Source organism: Maylandia zebra, linkage group LG17 (genome assembly GCF_041146795.1).
Source record: "Maylandia zebra isolate NMK-2024a linkage group LG17, Mzebra_GT3a, whole genome shotgun sequence".
Lineage (NCBI taxonomy): Eukaryota > Metazoa > Chordata > Actinopteri > Cichliformes > Cichlidae > Maylandia > Maylandia zebra.
Window position 1 is genome coordinate 31,461,872 of NC_135183.1, and position 20,103 is coordinate 31,481,974.

General features: G+C 38.6%; 1 protein-coding gene across 1 annotated transcript; it reads left to right on the plus strand.

Annotated features, from left to right (window-relative positions):
- The first annotated feature begins 2,512 nt into the window (after positions 1 to 2,512).
- Positions 2,513 to 8,790, plus strand: LOC101467724 (macrophage mannose receptor 1). Its single transcript, XM_076876010.1, has 6 exons — positions 2,513 to 2,772; positions 5,666 to 5,747; positions 5,938 to 6,011; positions 6,427 to 6,798; positions 7,338 to 7,646; positions 8,114 to 8,790. Exons 3-6 carry the CDS (start codon positions 5,954 to 5,956, stop codon positions 8,494 to 8,496), a joined length of 1,122 nt encoding a protein of 373 aa, XP_076732125.1. The 5' UTR covers positions 2,513 to 2,772; positions 5,666 to 5,747; positions 5,938 to 5,953; the 3' UTR covers positions 8,497 to 8,790.
- Positions 8,791 to 20,103: the final 11,313 nt, after the last annotated feature.

Here is a 20,103-nt window from a genome sequence, read left to right on the forward strand (position 1 = left end):
AAAATTCTCTGCCACTTGCAACACCAGACAATGACACCGTCTCCAAACCATATACTGTATCATAGCAGGTCTCAGTATTGTCTTGTAAACCTATCCTTCTCTCACAAATCAGCCCCAGCACACCTCTCCAGCAGCTCCACCTTGCCTGCACTCTTTGTCTGTTGCTTTGGATGGTTGACCCCAGATATTTAAATGCAACACCTTTATTACCTCTGCTCCTTGAAGTTTCACCATTAGACCTTTCTCCCTCCCATTCACACACATGTACTCTGACAGGTTTGTACAAACTTTCATTCCTCTTCTCTCCAGAGCATAACTCCACCTCTCCAGTCTCTCCTCCACCTGCCACTACTCTCACTACAAATCACAGAGACTCCTGTCAGCGCCCTGTCATATGTTTTCTCTACATCCACAAAGGCACAGTGCATCTCCTTCTGCATAGACTCTTAAAGCAAACATTGCTTCTGTAGTAAACTTTCTCACTATGATATTTTTCCTGATGCATTTTTCAGTTAGAGAGTTTGTAACTGTTGAATGTAACACACACACACACACACACACACACACACACACACACACACACACACACCTTGACTTTCTTTGGGCACAGTAATGTGCTCACAACAAAGGGCAAAAAGTGAAACAGTCTTACTTTTGCAGGCGGAGGCAAAGCGTAGAGGGGAGGTGGTCTGAGTCAATACACACAAATCCTGAAATTTCCAGAGTGCAGGGCAGGGAGGCGGGGAGATGAGTGACACAGAGAAACTGCAAGCAGACCAGGGACTGAACAGGAGAAAGCTATAGCGGTTAGGTGAGTAATGTCTGGAGAATTGCTGTGAGAACAGGAGAGAGCACAATGAGTCCACAGTAGCACTATGATTTAAATCTATGAACTATGACGGCCTTCACTAACTAGGGTTAGCAGATGTTCTGGCGAGGAACGATTGTGAGCACTGGTCTTAAATAGCCTAATTACTCACAGGTGCCACTGGTGTTGTGACAAACCATCCTACTTTGGCAAAACGCCCTACCATACGTAGTTTATGCACATTTCTGCAGTCATGCAAGAATTCCACAAATTTAAGTAGGTAGGACCGTTTGCCACCCAACTACACCCTTCAGACTATGCTTCTACCTCACAGTCACAAAGGTAGGACAGTTTGCCACTGTATTTTGTGTTGTTCTTCGCCCAGGGGTGGAAACGCCAACAACACAGAAAAAAAAAAAAAAGAAAAAAAAAAAAAAAGGAAGAACTACCCAGACCATGACAATCAGCCAATTATTGTATGGCATGCTCTACCTTACCTTCTGAGCCACAGTCTTAAATAAATACACAGTACTGTTGATACCAACGTCACAACAATCTGGTCATAAAGACAACTGTTTGACAAAGTTGAGCTTTGACCTGATGATAACTAAAAAGAAAGGTTCAGGCATTTTCAGGTGTACTGAAGGAAACCGTAGATTTAGTGCCAGATTCAGAGTCAGTCTTTAATAAAGTAGTGGACTAGCTAACACAACCAACTCAAGCCCAAATAGACACATATGAAAAAGCAGTGTTTTCACTTCTTGATTGCTGTTGCTTCTGGTAACTTAATAAGTCAAGTTTTAACAGCCATCGATCTTTACAGTAATGTACTACACTTATACTAAATTAAGGACATCACACAGGAAGCCAAGTGGATGGCTTTCGCATACATTTGAAAACACTTACACTGTCTCCTATTTTAGTGCCAGAACTCACTGGCCGGCAATCAGCAACTCTGTGCAATTCCTGCCTTATAGAGCAGTACACATAGGTACACACACAAATATACACGCAGGGCTTAAAAGCAAAGTCTTGGGCAAATGTCTCACAGCACTTACGTGGGCAAAACTGCTTCACCTGCTTTCTCCCTTTACCAGCTTTCCCCACTATTGCATCAGTTCCCAGGGTCACTGCGGCCTCACGCCTACAGAGGGGGAGGTTCGACAGCAGAGCAAACTGCGTGCATGCGTATCAAAGTTTTACTTGCACACACTTGAAGAGAGCATGAGTACTCCAAGCGCATTTGACCTCACTTCAAGCACACAATCCGTGGGTGCATACGCATCAATACTCGCCAAGAATCTGATTTAGACCTTGGCTAAAGTGCCAAGCATGCACCTTGCTGCACTGCTCACAGGTACGTGGAATCTGTTCAGTAATAATGAAGCATTTGACCTGGCTTCATGACCCTCAAAGCTTTGCACCTTTTGTGCTGCCTTTATATCAACTTCAATCAAAACATGAATATAATCACGTCCAAAGATTGCACTGATAAACGCTGAGTGTCTCTGAGAGTTCCTGTGGTGTTTTATGGAGATAGTTTTGCTTTTCTGTTTCAAGAATTGCCCTCTTAGAATCGATGAAACTATGGATTTCTTAACAGTGTTGTGTAACAACATTATAGTTAAAAAGCCATTTTTTAAATTGTAGCAGCTACTCACACTGGGCATGGTTTCCTTGGAGCGTGCCTGAGTCCTCATTTACCGAGTTGGCCTGAGTATGCTTCAGTTTGTCTCGGCATTTCGACACCTCTCTCTTGTGCTCGCTCTCTATCTTTCTCTCTTTTATGCACACACGCATTCTTGAAAAGTGCTCATGCACAACACAAAGACGTTCATGTTTTTAAGATTTTTGTGGCTTAATTGCGGAACCAATTTACATACTTGTTAATTACTTAATAAAGGAGGTAGCTGTCACTGTGGAAGCACTGGATCCTCCTGAGTCCAGCTGAAACAACCAAACAGGTCAGTGCACAGTTAGCACCTGAGCACATGGAGTGCGCAGTAATGACACTATGGAGGTTAAATGTGCTCAAATCCTAATATTTTATAATGCTCTTAAATTACCAGTGACATCTTTCAATAGTTTCTTCTTTTAAAAGAAAGCCTTCTTTTCAGTTCAGTTAATAAACTGAAAACAAGTATTTCTTACACAGCGCTGTAGAACCAGATTTATTCTCCTTCTCAGTGGGCCTCTCTACCAGTGTTGCATTGCTGAGCTTATCTAACGGGTGCTTTTTCATATTTAGAGTTCTGATAGAAACGTAGCAGCCAACATTTGCATTTCATTATGATGCTGTTCTTGTTCCTTTCACCCACAAGTCAGAAATATGCAAATATGTTCATGATGTCAGTGCTGACTTAAACATCTGCACTGATACAACCACAGGATTTCACTTCCTTCTACTACTGCTCAGCTATGTGCCAAGCAGTGCTAGAGAGGCACAAATGTTTGTGATTATGACAGGCTGTCAAATTACTGAATTACAACATTAATCCCATTTCTTCTAACACCACCATGTTAGTGTGGCATTGTGAGGCTGTATGATGCACAGCATGAAAGCTGAAAAAAAATGTGAGCTAGGGCTTGAATCCTTGAGGAATGCTGTCCATTGAAGCAATTTACTGTATATTACAGAGCTGCTATTGTAGTGATGTGAGGCGACGCGTGCCCTTTTAATCGTGAAACTTTGTTTTGTCAGCAATGCAGGGATTCAGCTATGGTGTGACGTGAGAATCCATCTGATCTCTTAAACTTGATTTCTGCCTGTTCCTGGGGTACTTCCAATGTGGACAAAGGTGTTTCAGTTTATTGTGCTTCCAGCTACAATTGCTTTTTGTGAGCTGCCTTACTGCTAGCAGTAAATCGGACCGAGCGAGACATATTTGCAAGATTACAGATCTTATTTGAAATTCAGATGCGAGGCTACATGCAGATGCATGTGATGGGTGTAGCTCTGTTCCATTTCCTTGTGTATGTGGATGTTAAAGAGATTTGCAACATCAGGTGATCCACATACTTTATTTCAGAGTTCAGTGGCTAAGATCAGCCAAGTAAAGCAATTTCTGTATGTTCTTCTTTGCCCAGATGAAAAATTATTTTATTGTTTAAATGGCACCATACTGCAAACTTCATATTCTGTTTCTAGGCGTCTCCAAGTTACACGTTTTACACTGTAAATGCAAAATGTAATTCATATGGCACAAGCATCTATTGGTTGAGTTAGCTTTCTTTTCAAGTTAATACTGCTACAGTAACCCTAAACTGCTTTACATAACAGGCTATTGCCATTGTATGCTGTACATCTTAAGATTTGAATCACATCTAAAACACTTGTTTAAAAGATCACAGAACATAAGTCTGCAGAGTTTGTAACCTATTGACAAGTCTGCACATGGTGAAGTTTGGGGTTTGCGATATGATGTGAAAATATATGTGAAAATAATTTGCAGAGCTCAGAAAAATTTCTATACTTGACGTTTTAAACCCCTCAACAAGTCCAGAGTTAAATATTCACCAAAACCTGCAACCCGATTTGCATTTCTTCTCCTGACACACAGGGCTATTCATAGACACCTACAGTAAATTGCTGCCGACTCTACTCCCAGTCTCATGATTTGAATAATAAACAAATGTAGCTCTCGTGTACTGTGTAACTATATTGCCGAGTTCAGGAACAACAGGAAGCAAATGCAAAACATGCAAGGAAGTTTCGATGAGTAGAAGGTGAGCTTTATTAACCAAGCTAATAAAAAAGTGAGGAAATTGATGTTAGCAAAAACTTGAAAGATAATTTAGGAAAAATGCTTCAAAAGCTGAAGAAGGCAGAAATGCTGAAGGCATGAAACAAGAAACATGAGCGAAAAACACAGGTGGCGGACACTGCAGTGGAAAATAGATGAACTGGTAACTAACTGTGAAACAAGATGCAATGCATGACCCACAACAGAAAATATGCTGCACAATACACAGGAAGTAACAAAAACAAATGCCTTCAAGAAAGGGAGAGTAAAGCCCAGTGACTGGGAAAACAACGGTCCCTTGTGACAGATTACATTTGATTCAAGTAATTTGATATTTGAAGTTATAAACTCCAAATGTGATGTTTAAAAACATAATTAATCTGATGGGAAATTTATAGAAGAGAAAGAAAAGGGGGGGGGGGGGGGGGCATAACATGTTTACCAACTTTACAAAAATTCCTCTGTTCCCCATTGCTCATAGAATAATGCTTATTCAGATGAGACAGTGCAGTGGCTCAATGCTTAGCACTGTTGAATTATAACTATGAGGTCCCAGGTTCAAACTCAAGCAGGAGTTAGGAAAATCTAGGTTAATGCTGCTTTACTGGACCTATAGGACACTCTTAAGAAAGAGATTCTTAATGTGAGGAGTTTGACTTTGTGGCTGAATCAAAGCTAAGATGGAAAAATGTGAGTTACGCATTTAGATAGAACGAAGAAGGTCAGATGTGGTTAAAGATAGCTAGTAATGATCAAAGTTCCATATGATGATGGGTTTGTGTAGATTATTTGTATAAATTAAATTCAGAGGAATGTGTAGCTGTAGCACAGATTATCATCCAGGACTAAAATTAGTTAAAATTGTATCCTTTTGAATACAAGGGGTTTATCAATAGCTTACAAGTATTTAATGACTATAACAATCCAGGAATAGTCTGTCTTCTACTGTTAAAATATATCAGTTTTGTGTTTCTTGTTTTCAGGAGTTGTTAAGATTGATATACGGAAATATAATATTTCTATAACAATTGTGACTGCCATTCAGCCCCACAGGACAGGCTTTGGTTAACTATTAATCTCTAGGCGTCACTGTTTTTCCTATGTACACATTCAGTTACCTTCCATCGCTCTTAAATATGAACCCAGTGAGTTCCTAACACAAAACACTGACTGCAGTGGGCCTCTGACCAAAGCAGGTAAGAGACTTTATGCAATTTGGATTAATTTATTGAACAAACAAAGTCTGAACAAAGTCTGGTTACAGATAAGTTATTGTAAATAATCAGGGAATCAAACTTTTATTAATTCTTGAGCCACAGAGAATAATTGCCCTTTGACTTGGACTCCACTTTGTTTTTTAAATGATCTTTGTGCTTTTTTTCTAAGCCAGTCATTTTACAATATGAGCCTATCCCTAACCGTGCTGATGATGACCTCTGTGTTGTTGGTGCTGTCATTAGGTAGGTTTCCCCATCGTGGTCTTGATTTGGCTTGCATGTTGTGTGTGTGTGTGTGTGTGTGTGTGTGTGTGTGTGTGTGTGTGTGTGTGTGTGTGTGTGTGGACATAAAAGATGAATTTTAGGAGCAGTGCCTTCAAATAGTTCTATTAAAAGAAAGCCACTTTTAATGTTTTTCTCTGAATGTGATGTGTCACTGTTCTTATTTTACATGTAACAGCTTGTAAATTAATGAAATATTCCTTAGAGATGTAATAGGCAAAAGGTTATTATTTTATAGCTGGGAAATATATTTGTCATATTTTGAACCTAAATTACTTAATTTAACAGTCATGCTGTTCATAATGTTTGTTATTTCTATCATTATATATGTTGGGCAAATGAAAAATATGATCCTGTTCTGTTTTCATTTTTATAGGACTTTTTGACTTTACAGTTGGAAGTCATCTGCGAAGGGTTTCGTTTTTTTTAAGTAAAGATGACGACAAAATGAACTGGATGGATTCACTGAACAAGTGTAAAAGCAATGACAGTTCATTGGTAACTGTGTATCATCAAGAGGACTTAGGTGCTCTTTTAAAGAATGTGCCTGGAGAGGAGGGGGTTCAGTTTTGGTCAGGGCTGCGTAAGAATCAAAGCAGTGTCACGACTTGGTCAGATGGAAACTCACTTGCATTTAATAACTCACAAGTAACTAGTATTGGTGATGACCAAATCTGTGAAGCTATGACAAACATAACATGGAAAGCTTTCAACTGTTCGGACAGGAAGCCTTTCATGTGCTACAAAGGTAAATCAAGCAAGTGATATTTGCTTGCATTTTGGTGATTTCCCTTTTTTTCTAATTCAAAAACAACACTTTGTAAGATGCCTCTTAAATGTTTGCAACACAGCACAGCTGCATTCATATTCAAGGCCTTCTTCTTTTTGTCAGATACATTGTTTTTGTGTACATTTTCTACTCATGCATTTGTGAGCAATTAATTGTGAACAGTGATGAGGTCCCAAAATGTTAATCTGCATGCTCAGTACAACAATCATACCAAAACCATGCAAGGTGTTTCCCTGAATGATGACAGGCACAATGTTTTTTGTACAAACCAAAATATATGAATTATCATGTGACTACTCTGACAGCACACCTTACCAGAGATATATTCCATTTAGGTTTTGTCTGATTTGAGTCACTTGAGTATGCAGTTTAAACATAGTCTGGGTTTGCTTTAAGCCAGAACCACCTTAAAACTTGTGATGAAAATGCAGTTATTTTAATTAAATGAATGACAAAAAAATAAAACAAAATAAATGTTGTGCTTCTTTTGTTTGCAGATAATAATTATATACTGATTGATAAGGAAAAGGACTGGTGCCAGGCACTGCAGTACTGTAGAAGACATTACACTGATTTAGTGAGCATCAGTAATGAGACCCAAAACAATGACGTGTCTGAAAAAGGAAAAAACAAAACCTTTTGGATTGGGCTTCAACACGATCAGTGGACATGGGTAGATGGAAGTTGCTCTACATACAGAAACTGGCCGAAGAATAATAATAATAATCCAGAGTGTGCTACCTTTGATTTGAATAATCTGCATAAAGTGCGGTGTGCCATAGACGGAGGAATATTTTGCACTAAAGGTAAGTAACTATTTATTTCAACAAACTAATTTGACAGTAACTATGACAGGAGCTATTACCGATAATTTTGCTGTGAAATATGAATATTTTAAGTTAAAGTAACTATAGGAGGAGTCTTTAAAACAAAACTTAGCCAGTCACCAATTCAGTCTGAACTGATTAGCTCTAGTGTTGCCTAAATTACACAATTCTATTCGGGGGGTTTTATACTATTGTATTAACACAAGCACTTTTCCCCATATTTCCTTTAAGTAAAAGCAAGACTGAAAAGACAAATTAAAGGTCCACTAAAACCTCAAATGTGTATTTATATAAATAATTGACTTAGTAGAACAAACTGAATCTATCCAAGTATTATTTGCAACATAAGAGTAGTAATTATTTTGGCGTAGAAGGTTTGCATGCAGAATATTCATGATGTGACTGAAATTATATTATCTTACTTATATTTTTTGCGTGGTTTTCAGGCAACATGAGAATCAAAGTTATCAAAAATAAATCTACTTGGGAAGGAGCCCTTGACTACTGTGAGGAAAACCACAATGGCCTGCTGTGGATTGAGGATGAGGAAGATCAGAAGGCTGTTGAACAATGGCTAAATCACACTGAGGTTGAAGGTCCATTCTGGATTGGTCTCAGGCAGAGTACTCTCTTTGGGTTCTGGATTTGGAAAGACAGAACAGTGGGCTACAGCAAATGGAAGAATGGCAAAATACCAGCGATGCCCATGTCCAACCACTGTGGTGTCATTGATAAGACAAGCGCCCTTGGGCAGTGGAGTGATGAAGATTGTTGGCGTGAGCATCATTTTCTCTGTGAGGAGGAGATTGCATTTATGAACAAAAAATAGTTCATAGTCATCAATCTTTACTGATAGACTGGATTAGCATGTAGAAACAATGTGGGGGTGATCAGGGAGTTTAAATTTAACACATCCTAAGAGCTCATTTGTGCTTAGTTCCTCAATAGATGTTTTTATTTGTTCAGGTTAGTAAGTAATCTAAGATTATGATACTTTATGATGTAGTATAAGATATATAAAACATTAATGACTATAGTTGTAATAAATCTCAATTATTAGAAAAAACAATAGTTTTACAGAAGAGAAAAGATGAAATGTTAGAAATGATTATTAAGGCTTGCTGTGTTTTGGTTTTTGTTGTTTGTTTTTTGGGGACGGGGCGGGGGGGGGGGGGGGGGGGTGATTAGTGTTTACATTTGCAAAATAATATGCCACATTAAACCATGTTTCGTAAGTGAACAGTATGATGGCAACGTTTTTAAGTTATGAAAGTCATATACTGAGTGGCATTTCATATAGACAGAGCATTTTTTTTTAATCATGTTTGTTGTGTGCATTGAGATTCTTTGAGAATTTCATGCTTTCATGTGAGCTTTGTCCAAAGTAAAACAAGAAAATGCTTCTGTAAATTTAACTCCACATGATTTGTTATTTTAACATAAATGGCAGAAATAGTTTTACTCCAATAATTTAACTCACTGAAGAAAAAAATTATAATGTGTGCTACCTGATGCACTGATTAATATATCCCACAGATAATGAAAACTGAGTGTTTTTTGTTTTGTTTGTAGTCCTGACTGGGAAATGAATAGTGTTTTTTTCTTAACACATTTACTTAATCATGTTTTAGTCTTTGTTTTTAATAACTTAACATTAGTAATTTGTCAAGTTCATATTATTGAAGTAAAAGTTTCTTAATCAGGATTACTGGAAGTTAATGCAAATAAAATTAATCTAGCACTTCATAACAAAGTTGTAATGTTGTGTGCTCAAACCCACCGACAAAATAAACAAAAGAAAACAAAAAGCACACAAACACACACACACATAATACAGAGTCAATAGAAGAGAAAATAAACGTCATTGAAACTGAACTGGACACTGGAAAAATGATACTGAATATGGAGGTAGAAGACAGAATGAAAAGAGGAAAACAGCAGACAAGATTTATGGATGTAGTGAAGGAGAATACAAAGAGAGTTGGTGTGACAGAGGAGGATGTTAGGGATAGGGTAAGATGGAGGCAGATGGGCCACTGTGGCGGACCCTAAAGAAAGCATCCAACAAAAGAGGACAAAGACTAGAATAGGTCTGGAAAATGTACTTCATCGTTTACAATGTAAAGCATAAGTAACCCACCCCTAACATAAACACTATGCTAACAAATAAAAGGCCATAAATACAAAGAAAGACTGAGACAACATTTTTCCATGTGCTCAAAACTTGAGTAAAAAGTCTCAGTTCTGGTGTTTTCTAAAGCATTTTTCATGCAGTTTGTCCAAAGGCAAAAAGAGAAGACAAATGAGAAAGTAAGTGAAACAAAGTGAAAAAATGAAAGGGAGAGCCATAGGAAGGGGGGGAGAAAAAGAGGAGCAGATGGAGGGAGGGGAGGAGAGACGAGCAGTGGGGCCTGACTATTAACGTCATGGTGTGAGCCTGGGGCTCCTCGTGACACAAGAGATGAGTGGACATATTTAGCATAAATGCCAGACAACTCCGTAGCAACTAGCCAACCCATTACGCCCTATAATCGCAGGTCTGAACTCCCACTATTAAGTGCTCACATACAAAAATGAAGCCCTAATTACCTGCACTGGTTGGCAGCGATATTGTTGACAGGTTGGTGGGCTTCAGTATGTAATTGTTGGACTGTTGGCTAGCCTTCATCTTGACCATCTTCAGACTTAACATGCAATAACAGTTACTCAGTTGAAAGCAATACATCAGTTAGGGGATCATTTGATTTTAATCTCAATCACACAATTGGCATCCTATAATTAAACAAACATAATCTGGTGATATTTTAAATGTGTGCTCCACCGATAAAATTCAAAGCAAAAGCAAATCAACCCCATGCCTGTATGAGCCAATCACACCTGCTCCATGCAGCACGTACCACTACTGGACAAGTAACACTACATTAAATGACAGATAAGAACCTGTCCGGGAAAGTTGGAGGTAAAATGAACACATTCAAAGACTTGTCTGCAAAGATACATTTATGAAGAGTAATGGACAAGGATGAAAATGTGACAGCAGCGTTTAAATGTTTTTACCAGCAAAATCAACAAATAATTGTGGCAAATAATTAGGATCTTAATGATTTAAAAAATTCCTTATAAACATCCCGCCCTATTATTTGTCATCAGTCCAGTGGTGCAGTGTTTCCAATTTATTGCCATTTTCGCTTTACGGGAAATATTTCAAAATTGTCATTGTTTAGTTTTTTGAAAATTCTATTTAACATATAATCGACTTACTTTCATCAATTAACTGATCAAACAGTAAATAAAGTACTTCTTTAATCTTTTTTATATAACAGAATATATCAGTAATAACCCAGTAATAACACTGTATAGTAATAGATGAACAGTATAACAAGACTCAACCTAAATATTAAATTATTTTATTTTAAATTAAGGACATTTTTGTTAATGTTCATGGAACTGTATTTACATGCAATTCAGTGTTTTCTTTTTAATAAATAATTTACATTTTTTGAGACATTTTCCACTGCCATATATGTTGTTTTTTTTATTAATTAGTACTATTGACAGTGCTAAACACATTTATTAGACAACTACCCAATATAACATTTATGCCAAAGCCGCCCTAAAGTAACAGCATTTTTCTGTATCTGTAATGGTTAATCCACCACTATGCACAAACTCTTTAATCAAAGTGATATGTTATATGCTAAAATATAATTATCATTGTTATTTAATTGCATTCCTCACCAAACATTTTGATTTTGTGGTCAAATGTAACTAATTAATTTAATTATTTTTTGACATCTCTCTCTGTCGCAAACCCTTTAGACTAAGGCTACGTTCACACTGCAGGTCTTAATGTTAAATTCAGATGTTTTGATCAAATCCGATTTTTTTGTCAGCTTGTTCACACTACAAATAAAATGCGACAGCAAACGCGCTCTAGTGCATGTGCAAAAGAAGACGTCACACACAACGCGCTCTGTTTAGACCCAGAGCAAACAATATTGTTTGACTGATGGCCCTTAATATAAAGACTTATTTTGGACTTTATTTTTCCCAATTTTTTCTTTAAGTTATTTTGTTATTTACATAATAATGTAAATAACCTAATAATTATCCTTATTGCTGTTTTAGAGAGGAGCGGTGCTTCAAAGGATAGTTGCAGATTTCTGTCAGAATCTGCAGATTATACAGTACAAATAAAATGTTCACGTTTCTCCAACGTTGTCTTCCCAACAGTTTCACTAACATCTACACTGGATGGCCAGGAAGCGTTCACGATGTATTCTCGGGCTCTTCTCCGGCGCTGATAATTGGTGTCTGTCTTGTGTCAGTGACGTAAAAGACGGATTTAATGCGACATGACCATTCAAACAGCAGTCGCTTTCTGAAACATCAGATATGTATCGGATTCAGTACCACATATGAAAGTGACCCAGATCGGATTTGAAAATATCGGATTTGTTCCGTTCACACTGTCATACCATGATTGGATATGGGTCGCATAGGGTCAAAAAAATCGGATTTGATGCACTTTCGCCTGCAGTGTGAACGAAGCCTTAGACTCACAAACCAAATCCTATCCGGTCTTTAAGTCTTACATCATTAGCCGTGTCTGGGTCCAAACTCCGCTGCAGGTCCATAACTCAAACGATCATTGCGGGATCACTGAGAGTTGAAAAACTGTCTGAATTCTTTCATCTGTAATAAACTGATCAGTGTGCCTCCTCTACCAGGTCCATCCAGGGCATCCAGGCATCAATGGAAACGGAATTTATGACATTTAACGGAGTTAGAAGTTAGCAGGGAGTTAGCTCACTAGTTTCTATCTAAATATAATATACCATGTTCTAACTGAGGGATTTCTGAAACAAATTAAAAGGTACAGCTCTGCTATCACTTCAGACATAAATGAAGACAGAAAACTAAACAGCAGTCACATTTGTGGGGTTACTGAAGTTGGGCTAGCTGGTCTATAATGATGAGCTATGTGATCGCTAGCGACACAGCTATGTTAGCATAATATAAACACTGAAACTGGAGGATGAACGCTAACTTTTTTCCACTCGATAAAAGTTAACTTGAGGTTTCCCGATGGTTAGGGACAAATGTAATCACATGGCAGAATGCTGTAAACAGACCGAACGTCAGTCAGGAGAACAACTGAGATAATCCATCCACAATACGAGGTTAGTCATTAATATACTGCTGCATGGGCTGGGCTGTAGTTACATCATATGGTTTTAAATACTGAGCTTTAAAATGAATAGCAGTAATAAAAACCGAGAGAGGCCGACAGTGATCACTGACTGTTTTTAGGGGCTTTTTGAGATTAAATAGAACAAGAGAAAAATCTTTAAAACATGTTAAAAACACAAAAGCCTTATTAAACGCAGAGTAGTTTGGGCCTGGAAGCAGGTTTCATCACTTCATCACTTAAAGACCGGATAGCTGTACACACCTTAATTCTCTTAAAATTATTTTCCGTCTACATTTCTTGTACATTTTCCATTCCAAACTAAACAAACCACTTACAAAACATTATTTTCTGTGGAGGTGGCTTCAACAATGCATCCTTACGCCAACTGGGTTTAAATGTGTGCGTACCCTGAAAGCGCGCGCCGAACAGGCAGGCATCGAGTATAATGATTTGAATGGATTCAAGATGTTTATTATAATTACTAGTTGGCCACCACTGGCTGCTGAAGTCCCTGCCCCCTGCTTCAGCAGTGAAGCTCTTTCATAATTAGTATTCCAGTCCAGACCCTAGCAACCTTTCATGAGGTTTCTGTCGCTAATGGTTGATTTCACAATATCTGCATGAGTAATGGCATTTCAGACATGTTCAGTGTAGAGATGACTAATTTACATTGGAAATTGGCCATCAGAGCTGCCTAAGGGTCATAGTAGTTGAGCTGATGCAGAGGTAGGCATATGTGTGTGTGCCTGTATTAATATCTCTCTGTGTGTGGAGCTGGCCTTCATAGTCTGTTTCTTCACTAAACCTCTGGCCAGTGAGAAGTTCAAACTAGTCCCAGCTGACCAGTATTCACCTTCACTGTCATATCCATTCATGTGCATTTATGTGTGATTTTCTTCACATTAAAATGTGAAAATGCAGAGCAAAAGCAAAAGGTGCAGAAGGTTATATAGTAATGTCACATCTTAGATGGCCCTTCAAAGTACCATTTAATAATATAAACACTTTGGGACAAAACAGTTCAAGTGACTGCTTGAGGGGTCACTAAACTAAGATGAGCTTCCCGAAGAACTACACACCCCAAAGGGCCTTTCTTTTTTTTTCTAAAAGCTGAAATAATAAAATGATCTAACAGCCATTTTTTAGTGCTAACATGGCTAACATTATATGAAAGCTTACCCTTTATTTTATTATTGTTATCCAATTCAACCAGTGACTGTATTTTAGCCACTCAAGGTTCCTGTTTTGCTGGAAGAGTACCAATCTTTATGGTGGAGGAAAAAGAGACCCTTGATACAGCACTCTCAAAAACTATATTTAGTTGACCAAAAAAGGAAGCAATGTCATGGTCTGAGTGAGCGGCTGCAAATTTTCCTGAGCATCCTTGGATCTGCCCATTGGTAGGGCCACCACAGCTTCACACATCTGGAGCAAATTGGGACAATTAGGCCAAAGGGCATTTAGGCTCGGCGCTGTCATCTCTTCCACGGCAGTTTGTCATCTACCTGATGTTGGCAACCGTCTCGCACATTCATGTTTCTGCTCGCAAATAGGTTGACTTAGGTTGTTTCTTGTGCTCCAGGACTTTCTCCAGTGCTGACTGCCACTCACTTCTTGGATCTCGGTTTGTACCCGCTCATTGGGAAATATCTCCAGACCTCACCTGTCTGCCCTCCTGCCCGCTCACGACTTTAGATCCAACAGACCCCAGGTCAGCCGTTTCACCTTCTCAAACCCCGAGGAATTACATCACCTCCCCCTCAACACCTCACCTCCACATCCTGCAAGTAAGGTGGAAAGACTGTTATACTCACCCTCTCTAGTAGTCCATTTTAACCAAGCTCTAACTCTGCTCTCCTCTCTCCCCAGTGTGACCATTACTTACCTAACCAGATCCAGTTGTCCTTATGGTCCTGCCACTCTGACAGTTTCACGGCCACGTTTCCATGCCACAGTTAGCCACGCCTCTGTGTATTCACCTTTTTCGCATGTATTGTACGTTCACCAATAAATTGTTTTGAAACGGTACCTTGCCTCCGCTTTGGGTTTATGCACTTCGGTTCTGTTCAAGTTGCTGGCCTCCCCCCAGCGTGACATGAATTTCCTCCTGGAGTTGCCAGAACCATGTGAACTTTCACCAAAAGTGGATTATATTTTCATTATTATATAGGAACATTAGGTATGGCTTGCTAATCCTTAGTTGGCCCGTCTTTTGCCTTGAGAACTGCCTTTGTTTTTCATGGCATAGCTTCATTGAGTTGTTAGAAGCATTTTTTAGGTCTGTAGTGACATGACAGCATCACACAGGTGCTGCAGATTTGTCGGCTGCACATCCATGGTGCAAATTTGCAACATCCCAAATGTGCACTATTGGCTTGAGATCTGGTGACTGGGGAGTCTGTTTGTGTAGGCCCTCTGCAGTAATAAAGAGATGGCCTTATGATTGGATGGTTAGATATTTGCATGAATAAACCGTTGAACGGATGTACCTAATGAAATAATTGGTGTGTTTATATTACTTTAGCATGTGGTTGTGCTGTCAGACCATTACACTTGACTGAAGGTATGCAAATATAGAAAACACAAGCCAATCAAGAGAATGTCTTCGCTAATTTGAGAACACAAGCATGGCATCAGAAAAATAAAGAAGCACAGATACTCTATAAATAGAAAAGGCTACAAAAAAGGGGCGGGGGGGGGGGGGGGGGGGGGGGGGGCTCTAAGAGGCAAAGGACTAAGACACACTTGTTGCTACCATGGTGACTCCTGAAGTTAGTAAAGTTGAATTTTGGTCAGTGGTATTGAGAAATAAAAACTTTTTTTATGTTTTACTGTTTGAAAGACTTCACATTTGATCAAACCAAGGCCAAAAGTCCAGATCTGCCACTTGTGGAGCAAATACATTTAAAGTTTCATTAGTTTTGCTTTGACATAAACAAATATTTGTGTTTAATCACACGTCCAATTGCATGAGTATTTAAGCTTGGGAAATAGGTTGCTGTGAGCAAATTATATTGTAGCTCAGTTTTGAAACTGTTAAGCTTTATTACTGTTTAGCTTCATTCATTTATTTATTTAGTGCTTTACTTGGACTAGTAAATCAATGAACTATATATGCCCGACCCTCATATGTTATTATATTGTTAACTAGTAGACAAATAAAGCACAGTTTGTTTTAGACAGATAGATAAATATTGTACAAAAAATATGAACAAAATACTAATAAAGTTAGTCGTCAAATTAGTCTTTGTTTATTTGAGCATATGCCTCCTTTTGAGAAATGGTGTTTTAATAATGGCGAGTTTTTGTTTTATTTTTTCTAGATAGCTTCCTACTCTCTGTATTTTCTTCTTCTTTGTTTCATTTTATGGCAGATGGAGCAGCTTGAGCAGGGCATTAGCAGAGCAGCAGGAAGAGCTTCATTCCCCAGTCTGACAACACAGGTTGCTTTCAGGCAGTTGTTGGTCTTCTGGATTTGACAGTATTAAGAGGCCAATACTTGATCACTGTAGTTATGGAAAAAAATTGGCATGAAACATAAAAAATATGCTTTATTTTTAGGCTCATGCAGCATAAGTAGAACTAGAACAAGGTCTATGTAGACAACCAGATTGATTTAAACAGAAGGGTAACTGTTCTGTCACATGCATGTGAGACAGATGACTAAATGAGTCTTTCCGAGGGCATGCCATCGGTCACAGCAAAGGTAAGACTTATTAAAATAGACAAAGATTATGCATGACTATACATATAAGTTGTCCCATTTGGATTTATTTCTTCAGTGAAGACACTGTGACACTTTGAACTCAATTCAGTCATGTAAAACTGCCAAAGTGGTGGGGTTCTGTTGACATATGTGAATGTTAAGTGCCTCTTTTTGTTCTTATAGCAAGAAACTACTGTAAAGTGCTCAGCTCAGGTCAAAGTAGGTTAAAGTAGTTGCAGATGACACCGTACGCCATGACACAACACACAATATACAGCACTGTTAGTATGAATCTTTTTTGAGAAACTAAAATGTTCATCATTTTTTAGCTATCATTTTTTTGCCATAGTAAAAAAAAAAGTAAAAAACAAATAAATATTTAAACACAAACATGAGTTTCCAAATGTACTGTTCTTTTACCACAAACGTAAGGATAAAGCTCCTTAGAATTATGACCCACAATCGGCTGACTGTCGACTGTATACAAGTCAGTTCCCAGCAAACAGAAGTTCTCCCTCCTTTTGTTACAGGGAAATCTAATTTCCACTATGAACACACTCCTTTCAGTCAGTTGCAGAATGTCAACAAGAGGTGACAAATTTTGACTTGTGTGGTTTCTTTCATGATAAAATATTTTCAACCACTGAAATACATTCATCACACAGAGTTGATCAAGTTTAGTAAACTTTAAAAATCAATTTTAACTATTCCTTTAGTGTAGCAGTGTAGCAATCAGAATTGTTTCTTGAAGGCCAAAACAGCCAAAGTGGAGCATTATGCTGTTCGCTATAATGGTCCACTTGATAGTCAAGTTTTATTAGAATTTTATTATTATTCATTTTATTTTGAGTTAATACAACCAAACGGACAAGACCAGTGGTAAGAAAAAGAAGAAAGAAAGTGGTGGAGAAAGTTAACAGAAGGACAGGGAGAAAAAATAGAGGAGAAGAAGAGGGATACAGAGAGAAAGGGAGAGAGAGAAAAACACTGAAAATCTGCATCAACACCTGCTGAGAGAGGATGAAAAGTTCAGGGTTTTCAACAGAATCAACTTATAATGTCTCTAAAAGGGTTGGTAATGTGGAAATATATAAAAACTTTCCTTATTCAGTTTTACGAATATTAATAAGACACTTTTTTTGTTGTAAATCTTGTACTGATTGTCTTAGCCTTATTAAATATCAGCTGATCAAACACACACTACCAAGCTCTGTCTATATTGAAAAGATCAAGGTTTAAAAAAGTGACAAGTCAGTAGAAAATTCAACAAGTATAAACTTGTGAAAATGAAAACAGCAGGGCAATACAATTGTTTTTTACAACCGCTGAGCAACAGAACAAAAAATAATATCTAAAGACCACATTTGGCTTCAGTAAACAGAACTAGTCAGTGAGAAATGAAATTGGGGGTCGTTAATATGTCCAGTGAGATATGAATACAAGAAAGTAAATACAGATATAGCAGGTGCACAAACATATCTTGTTAAGGCTTCCAGACTTTGACTGGATGATGCTGAACATGAAAGTGTCCACAGTCCCAAAACATCCAGTCTATTACAGCACTCCTGATTTCTGCCAAACACTAACAAAGCATGGATACTTAAGATGCTCTGATGAAATGGCAATTAAAAAGGTTTGCAATGTTGCCCAGTCTGTTAACACAATTGAGTAATATAGACAGAATTGCAGAGGATTTTGAGAGGCAATTGCCTGAGAGGCTTAGAGAGTGCCCATTCAAGTGGATAGGCCACGGATGCCAAAAACCAGGTGATTTGACTCATCTGCATGTGATGCATCTAGCACAGTGACTTCCAGGAGGATTTACTCTCATATTTATTGCTGCCAACTAACACAGCAGGAAATAGTTTTTCAGTAAAGTGAGCTGGACATTTTGCGTGGTTGTGCCAGACAATAATCTTGAATGTCTTAGACTGAATAAAAATCTCGAAAGCAGCTCTTCCACATTTGAAAACACTGGTCGTTGAAAGGCAACAAAAGATTTAGGAGTTTTGGCACAGTAGAATAGTGATGGGATTTCCGGCTCTTTTTAGAGAACCAGCTCTTTCGGCTTGGCTCACAAAAAAAGCCGGCTCTTTCGGCTCCCAACCGGCTCTTCAGGTTATTTTGTTGCTTTAATTAATTTATTATTAACAACAATATAAAATTATGCACAAAATGAATTGCTAATGTAAAAAAAACTGTGGTTTTATTTATATATGTTTATATATAAACATATGCGGTGGCCCCTAGAGACAAAGCACGTACAAACTCCAAAAAGCACGTACAAATTCCAAAGGCGTCAAAGTTAAGGCGTCTGGGGAGGGACACATCCACTCACGTCCACTCACATCCTGGGCCATCACCTCAGGATGTGGCATGATAAGGTGGGGCCAGGTTTCACAATGAGCTCACCCGAAACCCTGGCTGATTGGGACCCACACCCAGTTTCACACCTTGGCTCAGGCGGTTAGAGGATCATCAGGGGGTCCTTTTGTCCCTCTGTGGGGGGACACTCCCACTAGGTTTAAATTTGGGACTCCCCACCATTTGACCTTAGAACTGAAGAAGCTTCTCGGATGAGAGGTGAAACGTCTTCAAGCAACTTAAAGAAGTCCAGACGTTTTTCTTTGGAAGCTCCTTTGACTACAATGACCTGGATGACTGAGAACCTTCACAGACAGATGATCACTATACCTTTCTAATGTGACGTTGTTATCCCTGGCTCTCTTTCTCTCCCTTTCCCTCCGGTTCTGTTCCTGTTCTACTGCCAGTGTAACTACCGCCCCTCTTCCCAGCGCAAAGCACAAGTGTCACGTGCGGAGTGAAGCGGAAAAAAAGTGCGAGAGAGAGGGTGAGAGAAAGAAAAAAAAAAACCACGGCACCCAATACAGAGCCGGCTCGCGTCGTTCACTTCAAAGAGTCAGCTCTAAGAGCCGTTTCGTTCGCGACCGACACATCACTACAGTAGATATATAAAGTTTTTCAACACCACGCTCGAGATTCATGTACTGTTTTTTGCCTATAGTTTTTAAACCTTTATCTATGTATTATATTTTTATTAAGTGAATGCGTGTTGATTACTCTTCAAGTCGCCATCGCCTTTCAGAGAGCTGATGTTTATTGTTTTTTTTTCTTCAAAGCTCAACTGAAATCTTGAGCGCTTCAGTGAGTTGAAAGTTTGCCTCATGCTGTAGGGGCCCACATGCATTACATCGGAGAAAGAGACTGCCAGCAGCTGTCAAGTCATCATCCGGCTACACTACAAGTAGGGTTTCGTCTGTTATTTTCCATTTGCTAGACTCTAAACAGAAAGAAAAACCTTTTATGACATAATCAAGCAGCAACCTTTGTGACTGAAAAATGAACTTGTGACTGGCTCCAAAAGTGAAACAATCCTCATAAGTATCCCCATGGTTGACTTAAAGGTGTCCAGGCTGAGAAACATCCAAATCAAAGGAGTCTTACATTTATTTCAGAACTTTGCAGACCTAACATGTTTTTTTAGAAAGAAGATGCTTTCTCCTGGATGAAATGAG

Bases quoted from the DNA above. Each gene is read 5' to 3' on its own strand.
- LOC101467724 (XM_076876010.1), top strand. From the start codon at position 5,954: ATGAGCCTATCCCTAACCGTGCTGATGATGACCTCTGTGTTGTTGGTG. The intron at 6,012-6,426 runs GTAGGTTTCCCC...TCATTTTTATAG, and splicing joins GTTGTTGGTGCTGTCATTAG to GACTTTTTGACTTTACAGTT. The intron at 7,647-8,113 runs GTAAGTAACTAT...CGTGGTTTTCAG, and splicing joins AGGAATATTTTGCACTAAAG to GCAACATGAGAATCAAAGTT.